The 21,840-nt window shown below is 28.2% G+C and overlaps 3 protein-coding genes across 5 annotated transcripts; 2 read left to right on the plus strand and 1 right to left on the minus strand.

Annotated features, from left to right (window-relative positions):
* Positions 1 to 1,695: 1,695 nt before the first annotated feature.
* LOC109605180 (glucosamine-6-phosphate isomerase) lies at positions 1,696 to 5,597 on the plus strand. Of its 3 annotated transcripts, none has more exons than XM_049969845.1 (7): positions 1,696 to 2,207; positions 3,030 to 3,314; positions 3,367 to 3,551; positions 4,888 to 5,061; positions 5,116 to 5,156; positions 5,223 to 5,301; positions 5,501 to 5,597. In XM_049969845.1, exons 1-6 carry the CDS (start codon positions 2,084 to 2,086, stop codon positions 5,227 to 5,229), a joined length of 816 nt encoding a protein of 271 aa, XP_049825802.1. In that variant the 5' UTR covers positions 1,696 to 2,083; the 3' UTR covers positions 5,230 to 5,301; positions 5,501 to 5,597. The 3 variants fall into 3 exon arrangements, with proteins under 3 accessions (XP_049825802.1, XP_019877306.1, XP_049825801.1); XM_020021747.2 differs by lacking the exon at positions 5,116 to 5,156 and having other exon boundaries at positions 1,696 to 1,807; positions 1,875 to 2,207; XM_049969844.1 differs by lacking the exon at positions 5,116 to 5,156 and having other exon boundaries at positions 1,697 to 2,207.
* A 172-nt stretch (positions 5,598 to 5,769) lies between these two features.
* On the minus strand, positions 5,770 to 7,729 carry LOC109605181 (zinc finger protein 143). The gene is made up of 6 exons (XM_020021749.2): positions 7,620 to 7,729; positions 7,021 to 7,356; positions 6,798 to 6,967; positions 6,438 to 6,627; positions 6,081 to 6,289; positions 5,770 to 6,029 (listed from the first exon to the last, which is right to left on the minus strand). Exons 1-6 carry the CDS (start codon positions 7,657 to 7,659, stop codon positions 5,829 to 5,831), a joined length of 1,146 nt encoding a protein of 381 aa, XP_019877308.1. The 5' UTR covers positions 7,660 to 7,729; the 3' UTR covers positions 5,770 to 5,828.
* Positions 7,730 to 15,918: 8,189 nt separating this feature from the next.
* LOC109605185 (uncharacterized) lies at positions 15,919 to 20,745 on the plus strand. Its single transcript, XM_020021752.2, has 3 exons — positions 15,919 to 16,086; positions 20,196 to 20,481; positions 20,536 to 20,745. The coding sequence occupies exons 1-3, from the start codon at positions 16,063 to 16,065 to the stop codon at positions 20,733 to 20,735; spliced, it is 510 nt and encodes a 169-aa protein (XP_019877311.1). The 5' UTR covers positions 15,919 to 16,062; the 3' UTR covers positions 20,736 to 20,745.
* The last annotated feature ends 1,095 nt before the right edge of the window (positions 20,746 to 21,840 follow it).

A 21,840-nucleotide genomic window follows, 5' to 3' on the forward strand; every position in this document is an offset into this window, starting at 1 on the left:
GAGATGCAACCTATCCAGACTAGTTTCAGCACTGTCAATAATTCCTCAACTAAATTATTTATTTATAACGTTATATTATTTTATTTTTTCTCAAATAAAATTTATATCACATTTTTTTTTATTTTCTTGAATCTCGTAAACATTTTGACATATCAATACATATTTATATAGATATAGACAATTACATAATTGTAGCAATCAGGAACTGGTAAATCGAAAAATCCTTTGGAATTGTTACCAATTCAATCATAAGCACTCTTATTGTGGGAACTTCTTATTGCATACGTTACGGTTGATGTGTTTTGCAAAAAATTTCATTAAAAATATAGTGGGTACAAGTTATCAAATTAAATACCATATTTTAGTAAAGTTTGCTTGATTCTCGAGTATTTAAATCTTGCTCTAGTAAAATTTACGTATAAAACCAGAAAGAAAATAATTTAAATCGTGTATTCTCAATATTACATGACTCACATCATGTGATAATTAAAATTACTTCTTGTAATACCAGAATTGAATTCTTAACTAGTTTTTGCAAATGGAAAAGATTCATAACCGTCCCAACAATTTTTCGTCCTTGTGATTGACTTAATTTTGTTATGCTGAGAATGGTCTTTTCTGACATTCAATCCGTGAACTGATCCATCGGATCTTCCTCAGATTGGTCTTGTTCTTCCGAACCCAGTTGACAGGGAGCTGGCATCTTTGTCAGTTCTGTCTTCTGGTTCAGCATACCCCGTATATGCTAATATACGTCCTTTTCCTCCCATATATGATTTATCATACATGGTAACATTATGGTTATGATCGTTAGATCGGTGCCCGGAGAGGGATTTTTAACTTTCCCCGCTTTGACTCAAAAAAAAAAAAAATAATTTTATTTCCCTCAGGGTGGATCCACCTTGCCGTGGACCTGGGGCTCAGTATCGCTCCACAATCCAGTGGTAGTGGGAAGCAAACGGGTCCAACCCAGTAAGACCAATCCTTCCCCTGGAAGATCTCGCATCTTCCTCAGATTGATCTTGCTCCTCCCGAACCAATTAACAATGGGCTGGCTACTACGTCAGCTTTAGTCTTCTGATTCAGCTCACCCGCATATACCTCGCATTTATGTTTTCCATCTGGGTTGTGATCTTTTGGATCGGTACCCGGAGAGGGGTTTTCTGTCTTCTGAGTTTCCTCTCTCGATAAAAAAAATAATTTTGTTATTCCCCAGGATAGGTGAATCTATCCATCCGTCGTGGTCCTGGGGATCAGTACCCAGCAAGACCAATCCTTCTCCAGAAAGATCTTGTATCTTCCTCAGATTGGTCTTGCTTTTTCCGAACTCAGTTGACAGGGGCTGGCATCTACGCCAGCCTAACGTCTTCTGGTTCAGCTCACCCGCGTATGCTTTGCATCATTGGGTTATGACCTTCGGGATCGATACCCGGAGAGGGGTTTTCTGACGGTGAGTATTCGAATTGAAGAAATATCCTTCGGACAACGTTTTTGTACAAAAAATATAAAATCTTGGAGCATATTTCTTAACAAATTTGATCCATATAAATCATTTTTATAAAATAAACAGTGTTCAAGTTGTGCATTGTATTTACGTGTTAATTTAATAACCTTAAACACCCAAATATGTAGATATATTGTTAGATAAAACTAAAGGCAACCCGATGTTGTTATGGAAATTAAAGTCACTTGTCACACTAAAGTAATCCCTTGAATCCAAATTATATTAATATGTTTTTATCTAGAAATAATCTAAATATATAAGGCAGTAGATTTTTTGAACAATGAGCTTATGTTGAACTAAATTGTAGGTCAAACTTTGATAACGGGGTTGCATAGTCGAAAAAATTTTAACCGGTTTGCCCTTTACCTAGATCGTATCATGGACGGTAATGGCGATTGAGGCAAATCTAACATGAACCAGTCAGTCGGCGCGATACGGAATCATATGCACTTTATCAGTGCCACAAGCTAGCTTGTAAACAGGGTCAATAAACCTCACACATCAACCGATATTCATCGGGAATTGTTTTTTTTATCACTTTGTTCAGTTTGCGTTCTGGTTTTGTGTAGTTAACACAAAATGCGTCTAGTGATCTTAGATGATTCGAAGGATGTTGCAGAATGGGCAGCGAAATATGTGACTAAACGAATTAATGAATTCAATGCTGGACCGGACAACTACTTTGTATTGGGCCTGCCCACGGGTAAGGAATTAATTAATGAATAATCAATAAAAAATCGAATGTTTTACGAAGTATTCACCAATTCACTTTATTTTGGACAAACAATTATATATTTATACACTAGTACGAAATATTAACCTAAAAAAAGTACTAGAAACCAAAGATAATTAGATACAGATACTTTAAATTATATATATTTTTTAATTGTGTGATTTATGTATTTCAAATATTAATTAATATTATTAAAATTATTCCAACATCAAACAAAAAAATCACTTAATTTTTGCATTCATTCCAAAAAAATAATTACATTTTAGGGATTTAACTTTTAAACTTATTTAAACTAGAGAGAATGTTATTGAAACTAATAAAACAACAGAAATAACAAATTATATCAACAGAAATAATATAAGAAGAAAATTATTTCAACAAACATTAAATGAAATAAATATAATACATTTTTAAAATAAATGTTGCTAGAAATATTGTAATAATTCTTTATGCATTTATGTATTTATAAAATGACGAATGTAGAAAGTAATTACTATAATATATCAAACACATTCACACACAACATATTTATAGATTCTTAGTTAAATCAATTATATGTATTTGCAATTATTTAGTTTTATTTTTAAATCGATTTACTCCCACGACGCTATTTCTCGTTGTTTTACCACTGTTACATTTAAATTTAATATAAATGGTCCAATCTCAAAGCTTATGTATGCATTATATACAATTAATATTTATTTGTCTCAGCAAAAAATTTTTTTATTGAAATATAACTGTAAATTGTGTTAAATAAAATTTGTTTTATATATAGTATAAATCTAATTTAAGGCAGTACCCCATTGGGAATGTACAAGAAACTTATCGAATTTTACAAAGAGGGCAAAGTCAGTTTTAAGTACGTAAAAACTTTTAACATGGACGAATACGTCGGTTTACCCAGGGAACATAAAGAGAGCTATCACTATTTCATGTGGCACAATTTGTTTAAACACGTAGACATCGATCCCAAGAACGTGCACATCCTTGATGGAAACGCCGAAGATCTGGCAGCTGAGTGCACAAATTACGAAAAGAAGATCGCTGAAGCGGGTGGAATTGAACTTTTCATTGGCGGTAAGCTTCCAATAGTTACTCATTTATTTAGACTGTATGTACTTTTTTGAAGGTATCGGACCTGATGGACATATTGCATTTAACGAACCAGGATCGTCGTTGGTGTCGAGGACGAGGGTGAAGACGTTAGCTCAAGATACTTTGGAGGCTAACGCTAGATTTTTCGACAATGATATCAGCAAGGTGCCAAAACAAGCCTTAACAGTTGGAGTTGGAACTGTTATGGATGCTAAAGAAGTAAGTAGTTTTACAACGAACAGACAGTATAACTAATTGTAATTATGTTTTGGTAGTTACAATACATTAAAATAAAAATAAAATTTAATAACAGACATCAATTAACTAATATTGAGAACACATGTTTGCGATGATAATGGAACCACATGTTATTGTTATAATATATTTGTAGGTATACGGCGATTAGATTAAAAGTGTACATATTTACAAGTTAAGATTATGTTACCACTTGATTTTTTAAACTAAATAATTCTACTACTTACAGATTTCAGTATCAGTCTCCAGACCATTTTTTTGATATGTTTACGGCAATAGTGAAGAAATACCTAAAATATATTTTTGTGTTAGAGATTTTCAGAGTTTAAACATTCAATCTTGTCTAGAAACTAGAAAGAAGAAAATAAAAATAATAAATTGTCTATATGTACAGGATATTTGCAACGCTAAGATTGAATAGAAACTTGTATTTAATCGCGTTCTATATAAAAAATAATTAATTACTTATTTCGCTGAGAGTGATATTTTTGGTTTGATTTAGATTAGACCTAATTCTCTTACACGATAGATACGTTCCCAAAAAATTCGTGTAAAAGGAGAATTAGGTGTAAACAATATTAAAAAATTCTTGTTAGACTTCACTTAAGAATTTATTTCATGCTTACACATTTCAATTCATTAAATATATTATATTTTAAAAAAGGAAAATAATATAATAATATGAGATTCAAGAAAAAAATAGAATATTAAATTCGTGTTAAAACAATTCGTTTAAAAAGAGTTAGGTATATTAAGACACCTAACATAATTGTGATTACAACATGTACAGGATATCCCACAACTTATCCGATGAATTTTAACCAAATACATAAAAGATGATTTAACAAAAAAAGCTGTTTGAAATTGTTCTCATTGATTTGAATGCAAGCTTGGACCCGTCAAATCCAATTTTGGCGTCTTCGTTCATATGTTCCTTCTTCCTGCTATCGCAAATTATTGTTATGCCCTTCTGATCCTATCGAACAATTCTTCATTATTTTAAAGTGATACGTACTGATGATACTTCTTTTTTAAATAATTATTTATAATTATAATAATTTATTGTTTTCAATTCAGGTTTCAAAGATTATATTTTATTATTTGTTATGTTGTTTATGTTTAAATTGACTTCTTAAATTTAACTGTGAAAATGTGGTCAAAATTTGTTGGATAAGTTGTGAAATATTATACTTCATTGTAAAATAGACATGAATTTCAGATATCATTTACTATTACATTTAACAGAAATTCTATCAGTTGTTTTAAATTAAACGCAAGTTTTAAATAAGTTTCTCCCTAGGTAATGATTTTAATTACTGGTACCCATAAGGCGTTTGCTTTATATAAGGCTATAGAAGAAGGTGTTAATCATATGTGGACCGTTTCTGCTTTCCAACAACATCCGCATACACTGATGATTTGTGACGAGGATGCAACTTTGGAATTAAAAGTCAAGACTGTTAAATATTTTAAGGCAAGTTCTAACCTTTTTTCTCAATTGGGTAAATATACTGCATGTTGTTTTTAGAATGTGCAAAATGAATTGGCAAAGAAAGCCGATAATCGGAGGTATTGCTTAATTTTTTGTGTTTTGTCTTTTGTTTGTAATTAACATCATTTTTATTTCTAACACAGGCTCTAAGCAATGTTCATCACAAGCTGATTGAAGATGATAAATCTATTCAACATACTAGGATTGTTCATTGAGAATATGGTACGAATATTACGTCATTCAAATAGTATTAAGAAGTAAACGCATTATTACTAGTTGAAAAACTACATTTAATTTTTGTTCTTACTATTATTTAAATAGATTAATACTACAATTTTTAAGGGCTGGCTTTTATTGTAGCATGTGCATTTAATTTTATATTATGTCAACATGATTATTAATAGTTCATTTTCTTTTTCAGTCGCTGGCGGATCTACACAATAAATTGATTGATGGATAACGATAATATTTTTTTAAAATTATAGTATTTTATCAAATTATAAATGTATATTTTTAAATTATTGTTTTTTTTTTACCCTATTTAAAGTACGAGATAATAAATGAATTCTTTAAGTATATAAAAATTCAATATTGACAATTCAGCAGACTAAATGCTATTAAATTAAATCTTCTGCGCATTATAAAAAAGAAGAATTTTCTTCCAACATTTAATGATACATAAACACAATGTTTTATGTTTTAATATATATTGAATTAAATATGTAAAAAATATGTATAAAATAAATAAATTAAACTAAATCAACAACAATTTCAGTTCCATCTCTCCCAACAATAACTTTATGCTTCACTCTCTTATGCAAATTTAAAGCAGATTCTTGCTTGAATTTTTGCATACACCCTTCAAAATTGCACTCAAATGGTCTCTGAGTTTGATGAGCCATATTATGTTTATACAAACTTGAATACTCTGTAAATCTTTTGTTACATCCCTGTGAAAATAATTGTGAGAGATTTAATTCATGAATAAATACAACACTTACCTCTATACTACAAACATATGGTTTCTCTCCAGAGTGTATTCGGAGATGATTTTTATAGTTTGTAGCTGAAGAAAATGCTTTTTTGCAATGGGGTTCTGTACATACATAAGGTCTTTCACCTGTATGTGACCTTATGTGGACTTTACGAATGTTTGATGTTGTAAAAGATTTTCCACAACCAGCTATAGGACACATGAATGGCCGCTCACCTATAAAATAATAAGTATAAGCTTTTGTCAAATGTCTCTACTATGGTACTAATAGTTTCTTTGCTTTCCATCAAACAAAGTGTTTCTTAACCTTTAGTTTGGGCAATTACCATTACTAACAAAATTGTTGTAATAAATAATACAATACCAGTGTGTATCCTAACATGCTTTTGCAAATCTCCAGTTGTTTTGAACTGTTTAGAACACATGGGGCAGTTATATGGCTTTTCTCCAGTGTGGGTTCTAAAGTGTGATTTCAGTGAGTAGTTGGTTGCAAAGGACTTATTGCAGTCTTCTGCTGGACACTTAAATGGCCTAGAATGACTTCTGATATGTACCTATAATGAAAAAGTAAATTTTTGATAATAAAATAAATAAAATTGTATGTTTTATTTTCATTTAATTTTATGTAGAAATATATGCACAATAAAATCAGATTTAAATTTTAAATAAGTAAACAAGTTTTTCTTTAATGATTAAAAATAAAATATATTGTAGTTTTACTTACATTAAAATGTGTCGGATTTGAATATGCCTTGTCACAGTCTTCATATGTGCAAATATATTTCTTTTCCTTTTTCATTTCCTGTGGAGATTCAACATTACAATAATATACATTCATTCCTTCTGTATCTTCAACCATTCCATCAACCAATTCAATAATTTCATAACTGTTGTCTAAAAATATTCATCATTATATAAATATTATCTGTGAAAAATTATAAGTTTACCTGTTTTAATGTCAGTATTTTCATTGATTTCTACATCAGTTGTTGTAATTAAATGAGGTTCAATAGTTTCAAAATTTTCATCTTCATCAGTGGTCAAGAGAATTTTGCATTCATCTAATTTAATAATTTTAACATTTTGATTGCATTTGACAGTATCTATAGCTTCCATTTGATCCTCACCTCTGATGCCCCCATTTGTAGCTTCATGTTCATCTTTTAATGTTAATAATACAATTTGTTGTTCACTATCAGCAGTGTCTTTGTAACATATATTTTCATTGTTACTTATGATTGTGTAATATTTATACACTTCACCAGCTTCTTGACTGTTGAAGTCTAAAATACAAAATGTATATGATATTTTAAGGTAATCAAAGACTATGTGTCTAGTATGCAGCAGTATATCTAGCAATTTATTTAAAGAATTATTTATTTTATTTGTGTACAAACAACAACGTTCGATAGATTTCTATGGAGTGGAATTTTATCACACCATTTGCTTAGATACACTTGTTGTGATTTCTTATGTGAAAACACAAATAGCGGGAGAAAATCCACTGAAATTTAAATGTAACATAAAAATAAACTTGGGAAATTACCCATAATGGATTGTACAACATCAATCGGCAAATCAACCATCACAGAACGCCGTTAAAAGATACACAAGCGCACTGATTACCACGGCGCCAAATTTGAATATATTGATTCCGTTTTACGTTAGACAAATGGCTAATTAAATTTTGTTTATGATAATTAAAAACTTTATCATATTTTTGTAGTTATAGTTACGTCTGTAGAATATAGTCATATGAACAATATGTTGTTGACACGTATCCAATATGATTATTTAATAAATATTAAGTACAGATCAAATTTAAAACATATTTGTTTAAAATATAAATTTCCTCTTAATTAATTGAAATAAGCCAAACTAATTTATTGTTACTCTGCCAATACTTTTGGTGTATTTAAAAGTTCGACGTACAACCAAAGATTAAGTTTTTGTTAAAACTGGCAACATTGTACCAGACTGGATTCTTAAAATTATATTACAAAGTACAAGGAAAGAAAATTTGTTTTGCATCGAAGCCGAAAAATTTGTATAAAAAGAAAAGTATATGGAGAAAAGCAAAAAAAATTACTATAATTTATAATTATATATTTATATACGACACTTCTGTCGGAATCTCTGATGTTTCAAAATCAAATTATTTAGTCTTGACGCCCTTTTTAACAACGTTGTAGGTTTTCTATGGTAGATTTCTAAGATGCGTGGAAGAACTTGAGGCGGGGACGGGCTAAAATCACTCAATATCAATCGCCAATTATAAATTTTCAGGGTTGCGCACCGAACATTATAATTTAAAACATGTATGTGTATTCAAACTTTGTAATAAATGTGATATTTTTATGGTTTTTCTATTATTAAATATTAATAGTAAAATTTCAATTGATATATATATTTTACGTTAGACAAATGGCTAATTAAATTTTGTTTATGATAATTAAAAACTTTATCATATTTTTGTAGTTATAGTTACGTCTGTAGAATATAGTCATATGAACAATATGTTGTTGACACGTATCCAATATGATTATTTAATAAATATTAAGTACAGATCAAATTTAAAACATATTTGTTTAAAATATAAATTTCCTCTTAATTAATTGAAATAAGCCAAACTAATTTATTGTTACTCTGCCAATATTTTTGGTGTATTTAAAAGTTCGACGTACAACCAAAGATTAAGTTTTTGTTAAAACTGGCAACATTGTACCAGACTGGATTCTTAAAATTATATTACAAAGTACAAGGAAAGAAAATTTGTTTTGCATCGAAGCCGAAAAATTTGTATAAAAAGAAAAGTATATGGAGAAAAGCAAAAAAAATTACTATAATTTATAATTATATATTTATATACGACACTTCTGTCGGAATCTCTGATGTTTCAAAATCAAATTATTTAGTCTTGACGCCCTTTTTAACAACGTTGTAGGTTTTCTATGGTAGATTTCTAAGATGCGTGGAAGAACTTGAGGCGGGGACGGGCTAAAATCACTCAATATCAATCGCCAATTATAAATTTTCAGGGTTGCGCACCGAACATTATAATTTAAAACATGTATGTGTATTCAAACTTTGTAATAAATGTGATATTTTTATGGTTTTTCTATTATTAAATATTAATAGTAAAATTTCAATTGATATATAAATATTAACGTGTTTTATAATTTTCAGGCGTAAATGAATATCTTTTATAATAAAAAATGAATGAAATATTTGGCATAGCTAGATACAGCTAGATTGATTATTATAAGTAGTTGGTTAAATCTAGAGAACAGTATTACAGTTTATCAATTATATAATAGTACTCTTAATATTACAACCATGGTGGGGTAAGAATTGTAAAAGAAAATGTTTGAAAATAATTGATTTTATTTTTAAAGTGTTAGTCTTGTTTATTAATAATTAATAACATTGAAATATCTAAATTTACTACGCTTTACCTTTAAAATCTAAATTTGCTCCGACCAATCATCAGTTTAAACCACCATCCCATATAAAACCTATCCAATTGCTTTGAAGAAATCTTCTGATCGATTCGAGGTTTAGTTTATCCTTCCTTTTAAGGGTAAATAGTAAACCTCCTTATCCCAATTGTAATACTCTTGATTTTCAACGGGGATGCAAGATAGAAAGGTGTGAAGAAAGTGACAATTCGGATGAGGAGTTCTACGTTCCAGGTAAGGACAACTGTAGTTTGTTATGCAATTTGTTGTTCCGCTGTTTTAAATTTTTCGTCTAGGTCCCCGGGATTCCATCTATTTTAGTCCATTCGTCACCAGTAGTAAGGAGAGGACCAGGAAGGAATATCATGTCAGAAAATCACCCAGAGCTGCTGCTGCATCACGAGTTTTACCGAATAGAAGGTAACATTTGTTATAATTAATGTAAGAAATTGTTTATTTATAAATTTGAAATGAACGGGACGCGTATAGGAAAGGATAAGAAAAAATTTCCACAGCTCTGCCGATTGATCGAGTTATACAGATTTCAGGTGGAAGATCTAGATAAAAGGTTCCAAAACGTTTGATGAAGGTTACTTTTCTATGCAACGCCAAAGCTTGAGAATGTCCGTGCTGGCAAATGACGCGCGGAGGAAAATCAATTCTCCTGGTTTGACGATGAAAAGTATTCTGAAAATTGATGGCGTAAAATTATCCAAAAAGTCTGAGCTCTTTAGAGATGATGTTGACGGTGAAATTGAAGAAAGTATTTTTAAAACTGTAGTCCAATTATTATTCACTGTGTTAAATTATTAAATGTTTTATTTGTGATTATTAGCTATTTAAGTTTTTATCGAATTGACTTTTTGTATTATAAGCCTAATAAAAATAAATTTATCCACTTTATAAATGTTGTTTATGTTGCCATCAATACTCTCTTATAAAACTAACAGTATATACGAGTAAAATCATTGTCCATAACAAAATTTGATTACACTGTTTGCATTTTATTCGATATACCATCATAAATTTATGATCCTTATTTGAAATTTTAGGTTTCCACTCTTTAAAACTTCCACATTTACTGAATTTATAGCACATCATCCAGGACAACCCACCACCCATATTACAATACACACTTTTAATGATTTAATGGTTTAACAGTTCCAGTTTTGTCTTCTTAACTGATTAATTTAGAGGATGTCAGATTTGATCTTCGAATCAAAGAGTAAATTCCATTAATAGGAGGTGTAGTTGATGAATCGTTTATCAGATAGATTCGATAGCACTGAAGGTCTTCAGGAAGACACCAGATCGACATCTTCGAAATTCGAATTAGACTATGAAAAATTAATTTATCTAGAATTGTGGACACTCTATTATTATGCATTTTGATGCCTTGGAATTGTAGCTTTTTTTATGCATGTTTAGGCAAATTACAGAGACACGCCTAAATTTTTTCATATTATATATACTATTTTTTTAAGAGAAAACATTAAATACATTAATTAATTGAAACTTCTAAAAACTTCAACTTCTTAACAATGCTAAATAAAATATGTAACAAGTTTAATCAAATTATTTCAGGCATCGTCGATCTGGCTTGTAGTAGAATTAGTTTTGAAGTTAAATACGTTTTTGTGGTGTTGATTATTTTCTACAAAACTTAAATTGTGAATTACGACTGCTAGTTTTATGACTGGAGATCTTCTATAATTTACAACATTCTTATAATACACTTTCATAACATTGATTGATCGACCTTTTTACAGCTGGTTCTGGTAATATCATAGCTTTGTTTGAGTGAAAAGTGATGAACCGAGAGTTAGAGAGTCCCACATTAAAGTAGTTGGACTGAGTTCTTAGATAGGATTCGGCATTCTCACGAAATACTTACGTCTGTATCCACCGATTGTGGTACTTGGTGTGGGAATATGTCGATTCTTATTCGAATATTCCCATTTGTCCCGTCGATAAAAAATGGAAATCTCGAAACATTTCTCATCGGTTTCTGTATAGTATGGACAAATTATGTTGATACACGACTGGAAAATGATACGTCAAATCAACTTGATTATCCGCGTATACAATGACGTCGTAATTATTTTTGATGTAGATCTAACTACATTAATAAATATTAATGATTGGGTTAGTCAGTCCTAGAATTATCCCTTATTCGCCACCGCATTTATTATAAGTTATTAAAAATTTATAGACTCAATTAATGTCATGTTTTATTATTAATTTTATGATATAATTTAATAGATTTTTACAATTATGGGATTAATAAAGATTTGCAGTTTAATGTACTTCTCCCTCATGGTGCTATTGTGTGATGTACAAAGACCTTTCATTAAAATTTTTTTAATCACCACATGAAAATTAATTTTATACTCCTACTGCGTAGAAATATGATTCCGATTTTTGGTTATTTCTCTTTTAAATCACCAATTTAGTATCCAAAAATAATGTAAGAATGCCAAAAACTTTTACTGCGAGTGTAATTCACGTTATCTATCTTCATTTGAAGCTATAAATTTCAGTCTTCTTCTTTTGTCTTACAATGAGATGTTTTATCTTAAGTCAAAGGATTGTTGTGAGAAATCATCGAGTTGGATTTTAAATCTTGAACCACTGGTAGTCATTACTATAGCAACTTTTTAAAGTCTTAAATATTTTATCCACGACTCTTTTATTTAATGTGAACTGTTAAAATAATATTAATTTATTATTTTTTATTTATATAAAATATTACATATATTTTTTTGAATTAAGCAGGATTAAGGGATTTTTAATGATTAAATATGTATGTGTTATTTAATTTAACAATAACACTTTTTCCGTGATATAGACTCAATAGGCCAGTCATTATAGGGAGTTCTCGTATAAAACTTCTATTTTGACATCCCAAAACTTGTTTCAAAATTCACACATGATATGATGGCCGTAACTTAAAAAATCAGTCTGATTTAAATTTATACGTCTAATTTGATTAAAAATTCTCGATGTTTTCTGCGGTTGATGTCTGGAGATTGGAACGGGCAAGACAAAACATCGATGCCTTGGTCTTAATCAATGTGTCATAATTTTGGATTCGTGTTTGGAATCGTTTTCATGTTAAAATACATTTTTTAAAAGTATTATTTCTTTAATATATGGAAGAAGAATTGGAGAATCCCTAAAGCATAATTAAACTGCCACTATGTTTTCAATCAATCAATTTCGATGTCTCTGTGTTTTTCTTGGTTGCATGGTATAAATATATTATGTTATTAAAGACCTTTGTTTTCTTTTCATGTTAATAAAAATATTTTAATACTTTTTTGTTACTTTGTGTACTGAGTTATAATTGAATAAAATTTAGGAAACGCTTTTGTTAATTACAACTACCTAAATTCAATTTAAAAATTTAAGAAAAGAAATAACGCAATTAGGCCACCTAATTACAGAAAATGATGTTAAATCAGTCTAAAATAAAGTCAATGCAATAAAAAGGTCACCAGTTCTCAAATCTTAGACAATTAAAACTTTGGTTAGCAACATTGATATTATCAAATGTTCATAACATTTCCAAATCACCCAAAAACTCATCCAACATCTAAAAAATATACTTTCAATATGTCTAGTTCACAAAATAATGCATTTGAAACTCTCAAAAAACTTTTTACTTTTGAATCTTTTATTTAATGATAGACAAAGGCGAATCAAATTACTGTATAACCGAAAAAGAACAAGCAATAATCTGGAATGTTTCGTCCTTACGTTTACGGTCGAGAAATTACAAATATCAGACTACAAATCATTAACACCGCTAAATAATGTTAAAATCTTGACCTGAGGCAGTATTTTAAACCATAATGTATTTGAAAATGATCAAAATTCAATATTTAATCAATAAACAAAAAAACTAAACAATAATAAAATATCGATGTTTGATTTCCGATGATCTTGAATATTAAGTTAAATTCATAAACGTTCACCGTTTTCGAACCTTGTAAAAAATTATTTGGAACTAACACAAGTTCAAAGTTATTTAAAATGAAACGTATGAATTATATTTAATTCTAATCTTAATATAATCTAATTGTAAAAACAAGAGATTTTGAATATACAAATAATGTAAGAACGAAGTAAGAAACAGAAATGGTAATACAAAGGACAATATTTAGATGATAACCAAAAATAAGAAGCCTATAAAATCTACTATTTAAATAAAAACATAGTATCTGAGTAGAAGTATTGGCTATGTGTAAGCGGAGAGATTACCGTGTTTCATGCGACTCTGGATTATTGGATGGTTGCTTAAGGGCCGATTACACGACACGTTCCTGACCGTCAGTTCCCGTTTATGGTCCCCATCACAGAACACCCATCACCCGATCTCTGTTTTCCCCACTCCTCGACAGAGTGTTGTATTTACTCAAACCTTTTTCTGACCTGCCTAACTATTCAGGATGTTCGTAAAAATGGCCTGCCCTCATTAACTTGTAGCTTCAACTGGTAAACAATAAGTTTAAACTCTCCTTTGAGAAACAGAACGTCCCCTACAACAATACTACTTCAATCAGTGAACTACCGTCCCCGGAACTTCCTATGGAGAAGAGTCTTTAGTCGGTGAAAATCCGACAGTCTTCGACTCTCATCAGGAGTGCGTCTTTGAAAGATTTTCCCCAGCTAATAGGTCAAAGAAGCTTTTGCAAGTTGAAATTTAATAAAAATTTTTGGCAATGATATCTATCAAACATATCAATATTGTCCGTAAATAAGAAGAACTTGAAAATGATTTAATATATAAGTATAAAAGTCAAGGTAAGTAAGTACACATATATTCACAATTTGATACACTTTATTTTTTTAATGTTGTAATTTATGTGTGTATCGGTTGACCAAATAGAGGAACACAAAAAAGTATTACCAAAAGTGTTCTTGAAAAAAGCTTTGAAAATTTCTAAAATGTCCACCGGGTTATCAGAAAATTTGTTTTTTTTCTAAATTGCATATTTTTTACACTATATCTTACAATAAAATAAAGAAAAATATATCAGCCGATAACTTCAGTTTGTTTTGACGGAAGTCGATAAATTTTGTATATAATCAAAGAATTTTATTTACACTCTTCTACGTTTTACAAATATTCGTACCTGTTTTATATAAACAGGTAGACATAAACATTTTCATATATAGGTAAATAAATCATAAACTTTACTTTTTAATATTGCTATATTATTATTGTTACTTTAAATACATAATTTCAAAATCCCTAAGAAGATATGACTTTTTTAAAAATATTTCATATTTATAGTCATATTATATTTTTTCTTAATTTAATTTTATTTTTCTAGTAGTTTGATGTAAAAATAGAGAAACTTTCTCTTACATATTATTGTGGAATTTTAGTGCGTAAAACACGAAAATTCTTTCGAATTTCCTTCGAAAGATTGTTACATGTAACTCAACAAGTAATAAATATTTAAAATAAACTAAATATTATTCAAATTGTTTAATTATTTATTGTTTTAATAAACATGCATTTTCTGGAGTCGATGTCCGTATCAGATGTTATACCACATCAAATTATACAAATTTATATTTGTGTAATATTGTAAGAACATCTAATTTCTTACTCACATAATTAATATAATTAACATCTCATTTATTCTTAATTTCAGGGGTAACGGAAATGTTAAATCATGTAATAAATTTTAGAAATATTTTTTTTCGAGATATGTTTTTTTAATATTGAAAGAAGTATATATTAATAAGATAATTTAAGTAAAAGTAAAATAATATTTAATGACTATAACATAAATAATGAGATTTTATTAAAATTATGATTGTAAACTAAAGGCGGTTGAAATCGCTTTAAATGATAATAATAAAAAAATAATAATAGTAATAGTAATAATTATTTTTTAATATGTAGTGGTAAGGTTATTAAACGATTTGCTTTTGCAGGTGAGAATTTTTACTGTTTTGGTGTGATTACCTAGTCACTTCTCATAACTAATTAGCTTGAACGAAATCATTATTGCCATATGCACTGAAAACAATATGCTGTTCTCATAAGGTAGTTTGTCTGTAATCTTGTGTGAATTTATGAAACATAACACTTGCGAATCAATAATGATATAAAGCGCAACTTTTTATGTTTTCCTTAATATGTTATATTGTTAATTAAGTAAAGAATGCCACATTATTTTAAAATGATTTTCTATTCACATATTAATAATTGTAGATTTCATTTTTATCATTACATTATTCGTTAGAATGAATTTTGAAACTAATCTTAAACTTTCATCGACATCCTATTGCAGTCGCCTTGAATAAAACGTCGCAAAAACACGGCAATAAGCAACTACGAAGTGTAGTTGATGACTTCTTGGCGCACACTTGCAAATAGAACCACCACCTTGTGACTGGGACTAACAGAGGATACAAAGAGACGAGTATTGTATTCACGCAACTGTCTATGTACAATAGTAGCACTATAGTGCTTGAGGAAAAGACGTGCATTCTGTGCAATATGTGGATTTTATGGATTACATTGTAAAAGAAATGGTAAGTGGTAATATATTTATTATTATATTTTTATTATTTTATTGCTAAACAATAACTTTCTGAGTGCTTAAAATACTTTTAATAAAAATTCATCGTTCTTCTGGTATGGTATGCAATTACGTGGGTGATAAATTTTTAGACCAGTTTATATATGTATTTTCTTGGCACACGTATTGTAGACACTTTTCCCAAATTTCAAATTTTGTATTGTAATATTTAAATTTGATTTAAAAATTATCAATTTATGAATAATAATTGCAAAGTAATGTATAAAAGAAAATTAGATATACTTTTAATTGGTGTTGGTAATCAGTTGTCATGAAAATGTTTTTATAAAGATTTTACAAATCAATACCATATTATTTCTTATTTCTAAATATGCTGATTACAATAATGATTACGAAGAACAAATCGTGGCTTATGTGTATAGTACACAAGATAGGACAAAGAGTCGTTAAAGATGAGTATAAACCTGTATAATAAACGAAATAATATAATTTAAGAGGACATCTGTAATATTATCTAAATGAATGTTTAAATTTAGAAATAAATAATTTTACAACAAAACGAATAAAACTAGCAAATTATATTAAATTGAATTATTATATGAGATTAATCATACATATGTCAATAAAAAGAGAAATTTAATTATGTTTAATATTATTTACTACTATTACTTTTAAAGTTTAAAATTGAGTTATATAAATTACCTAATATATCCCTTAATGGCAATTAAATGATACATTAAACCGTTAAATTACATTTATATTTCAGAGTACTTTAAATCATTTACGTAACTTTTCTATATTATCTGAATCTTCTCTGATGTAACTGTTCCGGAAGTAAGTGAAATCGCAATTCAATATTGATTGCAATTGTGTGACATTACCCAGTTACAATAATATTTTAGTTAGTTTTGATAAGTGAAAGGTTTTATTACAAGATGTTTGTGAAGGATTTAATTATATCTTTTATTTCCCATACTTTTTAACGAAAAGTGATTCAAAAGTGAATAAATCTTATATTTTAGTGATTAAATTCCGATTTATTGTTAAATATGTATTTATATTTTATGTTACATAAACTACTCTTTTAGTATAACATTTTCATTTTATACAGAACATCGTTAAGGTTAAATGTTCATCTCTAATAACAAATCGGCCAGGTAATAAATATGTAGAAGATTGCATATCGCAACGATTCCGTTGCAAAATCCCAGTGCGCACTCGCCTATGACTAATTAAGGATCTACGTTGAGTCTAAAATTCAAAACATCTGATTTTAGAAAATAATTTTCTAGTCCATCTCTTAAACTGGTTCAAGGCAAGGCTAAATAATATCCTATTTGTAATAAACGAACCTTTCTTAAGTACTAATAGGTCCAGAAGGTCGAAGAAGTACCATTACATTGATCTCTTTGTGTTATTTCGACTTTTTACATCCTTATATACAATACGAAAAGATGTATCATATTTCTTGGTGAAATGCGGATACGCAGAACCATTTGCAATCTTTAAGTTACACACTGTTGGCTTTATTTTCATTTTTGCTGTGAATTTTTAGGGATCTCGTTTCCATTAGTAACAATAGTATTTGATAATACTGACTTTATTCAGTTATTTCTATGATATTTAAAGACATTTTGTTTACAAACAGTATAATGGATGTAGATATTTAAAACTAATAAATGCAACATAAAGCTATAAATAATGAAAGGAGGTCAATGTTATTTAGGGAAATATTTAATATATATATATATATATATATATATATATATATATATATATATATATATATATATATATATATATATATTATGTTCAAAGATCTGTATTACTTTCTTTATCTCTTATTTTATTTGGTTTTTATTCTCACCGCCAATGAAATATAAATATTTAAAAAATATAGTTTTGTTTTATTATAAAATATTATGCTCGCAGCTCCATTTTGCTAGATTTTTAAATGACATTTGTCTAATATGCACTATAATAAAATAATTAGAAAGTATAAGTTACACAACGAAGATGCAATAAACAATAAGTGTTACATTAGTAAACAAATTATAATTTTGCATTTTAAACAACAAAAAAAGGTTGTTTGCAAGTAAGGATATGGATACATGACTTAACCTAATCCCGAGGTTGTGTCATTCACTAAACAACTGGTTGTTCGTATTAATTTATAATTATCTAGATTAATTTCTCAGATCATTATGAAAAATTAAAGGAAGATATATTGTGTAAGAATTAGTATGATGGCCCAGTTTAATTGCATCAGATTCCTTTCGTTTATTCATATTTCAGAAAATCTGATTTAAATAATTAATTAATTAATATAGATCCAATGAATAAAGAAAATAAAATATAAATTGACCTTTTTCATTGAAAAATGAATTTATTTAAATTCGTAATTTTTCACGCTTTGTTTTCTACAAAAGTTACAACTATTGTTAATAATGTTTTAAAATGTAGTAATTTTTGTTTCAAATCAGTTTAAAATTGTGTTTTATGTTTTATATAAATTGATATAAATTTGTATCTACCTTCTGGTAAAGTAAATTAAAACAAAATTGCACATTTCAATTTTAAAAATCATGTAGGAATTTCGGATATAAATAGATTATTATTAAATTATTAAAAAATTTCATAATACATTTTTCTTCGTTTCCAAAAAGTATAACTATTATAAAATGGCGAAATAGTCAAAAATAAAGCAAACTCTCGGTATTTGATAAACATATATGAAATTTAGATAAGAGCAGAAAGGAGCAAAAGATATATAATTTTTAATACTTTGTATCATCTCTTATCAATTTTTTGGATAAAGAAAACAATTATTATTGTTATATTAAAAACAGTAGAAAGAATCAATTTCTGAATATTTACTGCTCCAAAATAGAAATATTTATTCATTCCGTTCACCAATATGAAGTGAGTCAACGTATATACGTAACATTAAAGTGGTGTTTAAAATATGATTAGATTTTGTTAATAAATTTACTATATGCAGTATGGCCCATTTGAAAGCTGGACACTCCCATAATTTTTTTGTCCGAATTTGATAAACATTTTTTAATCGTAGAGTATAAAAATTTGTATTTATAAACAAAATAATTTGTACATATTTTCTTTCTTTATAATTGAGAACATTTTTTTTTAAATCGCACAAAAAATACAAATTTTATGAGGGTGTCTTGCTTTCATATGATTCACACTATATAAAAAAATATTTATACAAACAGAATAATTTTATGGTTAATATTGGAGTTTAAACTTAAAACAATAGCATTAAAATTGAAAGTGTTTTAAAAGGTTCTATCCTTTCATGAACGCTAATTAACATATTCAACATATTCATATATAGGTAACATTATTACAAAATCAACTTCATCTATTAACAGTTTAGAAATAAAAATAAAATTGAAATTATTATAAAGATTAAAGAATAAAAATGTGTGTGGCGTTGACATTTCACAACCTTCATTAATCGAATTGATCTAGTTTATTAGAAATTTTTCATTCATTGGTTTGTGATAAATACAATTTAAAATGTCAATTTTAATTTACTTGCTCCAATTCTGATTATGTGTAGTACATATGTATAATTGTTAATCTTAAATAGTGATGAAGGTTTATTCCCAGTAAATATATATCAATGTTTTATTTAATAACACTGTATGCAAATTTCGAAAAGTGTTGATGTAAATTGTAGTATATAAAGTTGGATATTGGTCAGTAAAAATTGTATTTTTATGACTTTATTTTTATGAATTTACTCTATTTTAAAATTATTTGGTAAAGATAAACAAATATTTTTAAATATTTTACGACTATAGTATATGGGTAACTATGAGAAATTAGATAAAAAATACGAGTTGTTTTTCGTTTTTTCGATGAAAACTGGCATTTAAGGTATAAAAATAACATAAATATATAATAATCAGAAACCAAGTATCAGACATTCGAAAAAAAAAAACAATAAATACTATTTTTCGTAAATTTTGATTTTTTATACTGGTTAAAAATATAGTTAATGTATATTTATTTTATCGTTTAATGTTTCAAATTTCTTATTACAAACTATTATAATCAACATTTCTTTTATTTTAGTTTTATCTACGTTTTGTCGGTTTTATCATCTTCTTCTCCACTGTGGAGTGTGGAAGTTACCAGCACGTGCGGTTTTTCAACGAAAAAGAACTTGCCAGAAAAAGTCCTAGACATTTGATACTTCCAGAAATTCCCGAATTACCTGAAATAACTTTGGAACTGTGGAACGAACCGGTTTTTCCACTTTCTCATACACTGCCTGCACCTTCAAAGCACATTGATAGTCCAGCATATGTTATTGATCATGGACCACCTCGATATGCTCAAACGGGACAATCATATCAAGGTATTGTATAGATAAGTATTTTTAAACAATATATTAATTAGTTTTGGCTTTTAGGAGTTTATGATCCTTTTCTTTTGATCGGACCAGCAGCTAAACGGGCAGCTAGATATTTATACAGCAAGGAATTGTTTTTCAACGAGATTCCGCATGAGAGGGCAATGAAATATAACGAAGAGTTAAGGATTAAAAATGGACTTTCAGCTCATAGATTAGGCTCGCTTAGATGGCGGTCTCCTTTTTACAGAAATTACTGATATTTACTATTTAACAATTACAGTGTCTTAAATAAACTTTTTATAAAATTCTAGATTAGTATTATTGCAATTAATAAATTATATAACTATACATTACTTTTTATATCATAAATATAATAACAATTTACAGGGTAGTGTAATTTTTAAAAAGGCAAGTAAACATGTAAAATAATTTTAGATTGACTAGTTTTTTACTTAGTAAAGATTATCTAAATAGTAAAAAATTTTACTATTTAGATAATCAAATTGAGATCGAAATCTATTATATCATTTTTTATGCCTTTCAAAATAAAACTTCTGAGAATATCTATAACAACTTGACATATCTTAGAAATTTAGGAACTGCCCTTCATGAAGAAAAATTCAATACTCTCTCAGATCCCCCAAAGATAAAAAGAACCCTCAACCGCTTGTCTCGACAAATATTATTTAATTTAATAAAATCAGTGCTCAGAAACATAAAATTGCTACACAGATAAAATCGGCCATTCAGCAGAACGACATTTCTCAAATAATTTGTATATACAAATTGTAGATCCTGTGAAAAAATGACCATGCCCTTACTGTTTCAAAGATATTACACATTTTTGCCGTTACTTAAAATGACATTATGCAGAAAAAGGTGCTGTTCAAGAACTATTGGCCTTGTCACTTAAGAATCCAAAACAAACAGAATTACTAAATGTCATTCGTGGGCAAGGTAATTTTCAATCAGTGAATTATACCCACCTTATTCGTCTTATCAGAATACCAACAGCAAAGAGAAGTAACTCTAGTAGAGAAGAAAATGTTGATAGTTTAAAGGAAAATTAAGTGGCATTAATTTTTAAGGCTGATTTGTGTTTAGCAAAGAACCTATTAAAAACATAAACCAACACAAATAATAAATGTAATATCAAACAAGATGAGAGAATTACGGCGCTTTAATCAAATCTATTTTTTGATAATTTTGTTGCTGCTACAAAAATTATTAGCAGCAGTACTTCTCTAAAGCGACTGTGTGATATAGTCACTTAAATGTTCATCAAAAAAGTCCCAAATTAGAATATTTAATGTAAATCTTGCAAATTTTTTTCAATATAATTAATTAAGAATTACAGATTTA

The sequence above is a fragment of the Aethina tumida genome, chromosome 7 (assembly GCF_024364675.1).
Source record: "Aethina tumida isolate Nest 87 chromosome 7, icAetTumi1.1, whole genome shotgun sequence".
NCBI lineage: Eukaryota > Metazoa > Arthropoda > Insecta > Coleoptera > Nitidulidae > Aethina > Aethina tumida.